We start from the raw sequence: 7,357 nt of genomic DNA on the forward strand, positions 1-7,357 counted from the left end.
TTTTTTAAAGTATGATGTTACCATAGCGACAAAATCTAACATGTGTATGTGTTGTATTGTATGTAGTGTTTATTGTTAAGTATGCATACAAAAAACATACACGGTGATGGTATTGTATCAATTTTACATTTTGATTTAAATTAAAATTAAACAGATTAGATTATATTATATATGAATTCACTTTAATTAATTATTTATTTTATTATTTTTTAATTTATTAATAATTATTAATAATTGGACAAAATTGACAAATTAAAATCATTATCAAAAAATAAAATGAGTGCATTGAAAGTTGTTTGCGTTGATGCTACTATAACTACCACCGCTACTACTACTATTACTTCTGCTGCTGCTGCTACTACTACTACTACTACTACTACTACTACTACTACTACTACTACTACTACTACTACTACTACTACTACTACTAATAATAATAATAATAATAATAATAATAACAATAATATTATTATTGATAACACTGATGACACTGACAATAATGTCAACAATAATAACAATAACAAAGATAATAACATAGATAGCAATGTTTCTGGATCAGGTGTTAGCGACGAAGCTGACGTAAGTCCTACATTAATTTACTATAATAATAATAATAATAATAATAATAATAATAATAATAATAATAATAATAATAATAATAATAATGGGAACATCTTTTATTTTTCACCATAAAAAACATACAATGATAAATATATATATATATATATATAAGTCAATGTTAATTAAATAATGCGCAATGATAAAATTTTTAAAAATTGTATAAAATAATATAAAAGGTTAAGACCATTTTGCTCATTGTGAAGTTAAGTGCAGAACGGTGAAATATATTTAATTAGCATCATAGCTTGTTCCTGTCAGTAAATGTCATACGATAATCTTATAACAGTGTTTATCAATTTATCATTAAATGATAGATAATAATAATAATAATAATAAAATAATAATAATTATTATTTAGGCGGGTGTATTAACCCCAGAAATGATTAAATGTGGTCTGTGGAACTTAAGAAAAGATGCGCTAGGGACAAGTTATGCTTATAGATACTTAAGTTTATCGGTATTTATGATAAATATAATTATAATTATTATATTATAATTATTAAAATTATTATTTTTATTATCGTCGTCTTCATCACCGTCATCCCACCAGCGCATGATCGGTAAGTTAGCTCAGTCGGTAGAAGAGCCCTGCTTGCTCACGAATGAATGCGATATACGTGCCTGTGTACTTCAGCATGTGGTGTGTGTATGTGGTGTGTATGTATTTAGGTCGTGTCGTGTGGATGTCTGGTGTCTGGTGTGTATGTGCGAAAGTTCAACTTTTATAAGTATAGAATGACGTGTTGAGAGTTGCAAAATTGAGAACCAGCCAAATGAACGCGTCTCCACCAATAAATGATAGAATAGGAACCTCACCGATGTGACAATCCTCTCCAAGTACAAGAACATTCTGATGTTGGACCTCTCCTTTAACTGTATCAGAGGTTGGAAATTAATTATTAATAAAACGAAGTAACATGTTATATATATTTAGGTGTAATAATTATTTCTATATGCTGTATAATACCAAGATATATCACAATTTAATTGAAATTTTTAGTATATTGACGTAAATCACACAATCCAACTAGGAATTTTACACATCAAATAACTATTAAATTAACATATACAAATATTTCTTTTCAATCATAATTTTATCTTTTAGGCTTTAATTTAAAAATCGATAACTTCATTTAAAACCACCATCGAAAAGAAATATCTGGCTTGGAATGCATGCAGTATTTGTTGAATCTTAACGTCTCCCACAACCAACTCGACTGCATTCTGAAGTACTGTAGCCCTAAGAAAGATTTGGTCGTGGCCAACTTTTCATTCAACAGAATCGAAGAGATGGATGACTTGTCCCAGTACAGATCTCTCGAATCTCTAGATTTGGAAAGTATTTTGATTTCATTTTAAAAATTAACAATATATTTTCAATTTTTTTTAGTTTACTGTATTCATTTTTGTTTTTTTATTACGCAAGTCTGATGAATGCAAAGCTGTTTTAAATTGCTCTTCACACAAGCTGGATGGTTTTCTTTTCTTTTGCCACAGACTGAGTTTGAACCGGGCCTCTGCGCCATACCAGCGTCGCAATGTAAACCACACTTACCAACTAATTAATAACACGTACCGTTATTTCCCTTTAAATTGTAATTGCGCTAATGATAATGATAATAAAACGTCTTGTTAAAAAAAATTTATCTATCAATTTTTCTACTAAAAACTAACATATCAAATGTACCAGAACGATCAAAGTAGATTAATAAAACTTTTCAAACCGCATAAAACTCAGAAATATTCATTTAAATCCATGAAATATTTACAAAATTAAATAATTTTTCATGAAAAACTTTGGTTAAAAGGTAATAGGATAAAAGAAATTAAAGGTTTACATGGCCTGAAGTACCTCTGCAGGCTTAATTTGAAATCCAACTGCATCAGTTACGTTGAAAATCTTAACTACCTACCATTAACTGACCTTAATCTTGTGAGACATTTTGTCATTGCGCTAACTATTGTGTGAGGGTGTTTATGTGTGTGTGCGTGCGTGCGTGCGTGTGTGTGTGTGTGTGTGTGTGCCAGTGTCATCGCCATTCATTTTCATTATTAGTTAGTTTCATAGTTTTTATTTGATTTATCAGTCCAGTAACTGCCTAACGTCCGTTGATAACTTGGAGACTCTCTGCTTTCTGCAGGTTTGTTGTGAGGAGGATGATGATGAAGAAGAAAATGAATGATGATGTAGATGGTTCCAATTATTATGACGTCATATTTTGTTGATGACCACAAAAAAAAATCACGTGACACGTGTTTACAGAATTTAGATTTATCCTGCAACAAGTTACGCACACTAGACGGCTTGCAGGAGTTGCACTGCCTTCAATCGCTCAACCTGGAATTCAATCAAGTAGGTTTTCTCTCTCTCGCTCTCTATTTTTCTCTTTCTTTCTTTCTCTTTTCCTCTCTTTTGATTATCAATATTATAATTATATACTTGATTAATATCAAAATCCTACAATTATTTCTAATTATTTTTAGTTTAATTTGTTGAAAATGATAAATTTTTTCCAATTGCAAGTTTCAGTTTTTAATTTTTTCAAGAATATCATTGGCGATTTCATCATTGAAGCCAAAATTTTTACGATATTATCATGACGTCATTTATCTTATAACCAAAGATAGTGGATATATTGGAGTTGAAAAAACTTCAACACCTTCCGCATCTCTTCCATCTGAATTTCCTTTCAAATCCCATCAATGAGTTACCACAATGTAGACTCTATGCCATTCATCTTCTTCCTAATTTGGTCACTCTTAATAGGGATGACGTCACTTATCTAGAGATGGTTGGCCGGTTGGATTGTTGATTGGATGATTTGTGAGATGATGATTAGTTGGATGATGGTTGGCTGGCAGGTTGCTTGGGTAGATTTTTGATTCGTTGGGTATTTTTCAATACGTTAATTAATTAATCAACGCACGTAGTCATCCTCCGTTATCACCTACTGCCCCCCAATGGAGTACCGGGCGGCACGTGACCACATGACCAACATGGTCTACGCGTTCATGCAACCAATCAACCTGCTCGATTCGTTAGATGATGATGACGACGACGATGATGAAGACTTTGATGATGAAGACGACAATGACCATGGTGATGGTGATAGTGACGATGATGATAATGATGATGATGATAATGATGAAGACGATGGTGTTGATGATGATTATACTCACTGTAATCAACATTATTAGTAAATAGTAAAAAAATCTTAATGATTAATAATAATTGTCACGGATAATTAGAATAAATTATGATAATGTATGACAATGGTTATAACAATTATTTTTAGGAATAATTAGAATAAATTATGATTATTTGGGTCAATGGTTATAACAATAATCACGAATAATTAGAATAAATTATGATAATGTAGGACGATGGCGACACGCGGATGCAGCTATCCCGTAATTATAATGACAGGTCCGGATGGAATGGGACAGCAGGCTCTCTGTATTAAACTGGCTCACGATCTAAAACATTTGCTTGCTTTCGCGTTCGTTCCGTGAATGAATGAATGAATAGATGGATGGATGAGTGAGTGAATGAATGAGTGGATGGATGAATGGATGGATAAATAAATTAATGAATAAACGACTGATTGATTGATTGATTGATTGGTTGATTGATTGATTGATTGATTGGTTGATTGATTGATTGATTGGTTGATTGATTGATTGATTGATTGATTGATTGATTGATTGATTGATTGATTGATTGATTGATTGATTGATTGATTGATTGATTGATTGATTGATTGATTGATTGATTGATTGATTGATTGATTGATTGATTGATTGATTGATTGATTGATTGATTGATTGATTGATTGATTGATTGATTGATTGATTGATTGATTGATTGATTGATTGATTGATTGATTGATTGATTGATTGATTGATTGATTGATTGATTGATTGATTGATTGATTGATTGATTGATTGATTGAACTCCTTCAGACCTCTACATACAACAAGAGAGCCATTTGAATATGAGCTGGAAGGTAGGGAGTTCTACTTTGTAACAGTGGAACATTTCGAAGATTCCATGAAAGAGGTTGGCCTGTCTACCTATTAAATTATTAAATTAAATTAACTTTCCTTCGTTTAATTTTTTTATTAATTATTTATTAATTTTGCTTGTTTATTTCTTTTTTAATAAATTATTTAATAAATAATATTCTCCATTTGTTCGATTCTGTATCTCTTTATAAATTTTCCGTCATCATTATAAGATTTTTTTTTCATTATTCAACTACATATTCTCTCACTTATTTGTTTTGTCTGCTATACACACATATTAGCACGTACAAAAATAACTCACGCGCACGCACACACACACACACACGCACACACACACACACACGAACAAAACTAGGGCGTCTTCATGCTAACGTATAGTTATCAGAACAACTTGTACGGACTGAGTAGGCAGGCCTTTGAAAATGTCGCAAGTCAGAAAGTTGTTTGCCTCTGCCAGATGGAGTGGGAGGTTGCTCGATTGTGATTGGCTTATTGGCGTGACTGGATGATTGCGATTGGTTGGTCGATTGGTTGTGATTTTTTGGTTGTGATTGGATAGTTGTGAAAGATTGGTTGTGATTATTTGCTTGGTTGCGAATGGTTGATCTTGATTGGCTGCCACATCTTTTCCATCGCCACCCCACAATTAGGGTATCCTTACACTGAAGAACACCCTCTTTAAAGCACCCCACCTCATACTCACCCTGCCCTCAAGCGACCTAACATACGAATCAAGGTTACTCAAGAAGGGATGCTACGATGAATGCCAGATAGCTGGAAACATGGAGAGGTTGAAGTTATACGAGGAGAAGTCGAAAGTCAGCAATGATTGGTTTGATGTTGTCGTTAGGCAAGGTCTGCGCTAGTTCTTTTAACGTTGTTGTTGATGTTGTTGTTGCTACGTTTGAGTGTTGTTTTTGTTTCTTGTTGTGTTGTATGGTGTTTTTGATCTGCTTGGTATGTTTCTTAGTTGCTGGTTTCATTATTTTTAGATGCATTCTCTAGATTGATAAATGTTTATAAAATTTTTTCCAGTTTTAAATTTGTATCATTTATGCTTTTTTCTCCATCGAAAGACGATATTGTAGACGCATACAAAGAAATAAAAAAACAACTACTCGATAATTTCAAAACAATGATGACGTCAACAAAATCGACCACAATCGATTCAAATAATAAAAGAACCGTAACGAATATTCTACCGGTTCGAAACGATACCGAACCGATTATTATCACGAACATTCAAGCTGTCACCAATCTCGATACCGCCGCCGCTGCTGCTGCTGATGATGATAGGGTAGGTGATGATAATGATTACAAAAGAAATGTTGATGACGTCATAAGTCTAAAAGAGGAAATTATCGTGGAGAAAAATTTCTGCAGGGTGAGAAAGAGACAGAAGAAGAAAAAATCCGAGGGCGGTGTTAGTGCAAGCAGTGATGATGGTGATGAAGACGATGATGATGATGAAGACGGTAATGATGATGATGATGATGATCGGGGCGATAAATCAGAAGTTAAAAAAGCAGAAACTAAAAGCAGAAAGCCGAAAGAAGTTAAGAATGTTCCTCATTTAACAGTGAACACTGATGATGATGCTGCTGATGATGATGATTGCAGAGGTGGTGGTGGTGGTGGCGATGATAACGATACTGCTTGCGCTGGTGCTGGTAATGATCCGGATTACGACGGTGACGTCACAGGAGGCCATGATGATGATTGCGGTAGGAGGGGACTGATGGTAAGGCTTCAGCTGTCGTCATTTCATTACAATTTAGAAACAAACACATTTGATTTCTTCTTAACCACCATCATTATAATTTTCATTATTCATATTTTTACATAATTTAATTAAATAATATTAATAACAATACTAATAAATATGCAAATTAGGAGCAGCTATCGTTACAGAGGCGGTACTTTGGGGCTTACATGTCAGTGAACAACTGCAAGCCACCGCTCTATAACAGGATAGTTCAAAGGTCAAGATGATGGTGGTGCTGCTGCTGCTGCTGTAGTTGATGGTGATGATGATAGTAGTGGTGATGGTGATGAAGATGACGATGATAAATTTGATGAAAATAGTGCAAGAACGCAAATTTTTATCATCATCGTTGTCGTTATCGTCGTCATCATCACAACCACCACCACCATCATCATCATCATCAGATACAAAATGAGGCCAGTGAGTCAAGACAAATTACTACTCGAACAACAACAACAACAAAAAAATGTTTCAAAACTCTTCAACAAATTGACAACAACAACAGCAACATTCAGTACAACATTCACATCCTCCTCCCAGCAACAACCCAACACTGCAACCATTCTCACGCTACCACAAACGACAGAAACAACAGAAGAGGAAGCAGTGGCGACATCTACCACAATTACGACTACCACAACCACAGACATTACCATAACTCCTTTTTCTTTCCCCGATAACAACCAATCACCAACGTTTCAAAGAGGTCTCAACTCCGCCAGGAATTTTGACATGACGATCGGGATCGTCAAAAACTGGAACTCCAGTGCCTCCAACAAAATTATGGATAATAATAATTATTATACTAATATTTATAATTATTACAGTAATAAAAATAACATTAATAATAGTAATAATAATTGCAATAATAATAATAATAATAATAATAATATGGATAACAAAGATTCTCGTCTGAACAGAACTTTCTTCAAACAGGATGGCAAA

At 33.5% G+C, this 7,357-nt stretch overlaps 1 protein-coding gene across 1 annotated transcript; it reads left to right on the forward strand.

Moving 5' to 3' along the window:
• Positions 1-276: 276 nt before the first annotated feature.
• Positions 277-7,070, forward strand: HELRODRAFT_180458 (hypothetical protein; the record flags this gene model as incomplete). Its single annotated transcript, XM_009029773.1, has 17 exons — positions 277-579; positions 980-1,078; positions 1,172-1,261; positions 1,424-1,505; positions 1,775-1,960; positions 2,430-2,584; positions 2,709-2,762; positions 2,885-2,974; positions 3,246-3,395; positions 3,553-3,721; positions 4,605-4,681; positions 5,003-5,116; positions 5,298-5,502; positions 5,724-6,388; positions 6,541-6,629; positions 6,817-6,832; positions 6,918-7,070. The coding sequence occupies 17 exons, from the start codon at positions 277-279 to the stop codon at positions 7,068-7,070; spliced, it is 2,697 nt and encodes an 898-aa protein (XP_009028021.1).
• Positions 7,071-7,357: the final 287 nt, after the last annotated feature.

The sequence above is a fragment of the Helobdella robusta genome, assembly GCF_000326865.2.
Source record: "Helobdella robusta unplaced genomic scaffold HELROscaffold_62, whole genome shotgun sequence".
Lineage (NCBI taxonomy): Eukaryota > Metazoa > Annelida > Clitellata > Rhynchobdellida > Glossiphoniidae > Helobdella > Helobdella robusta.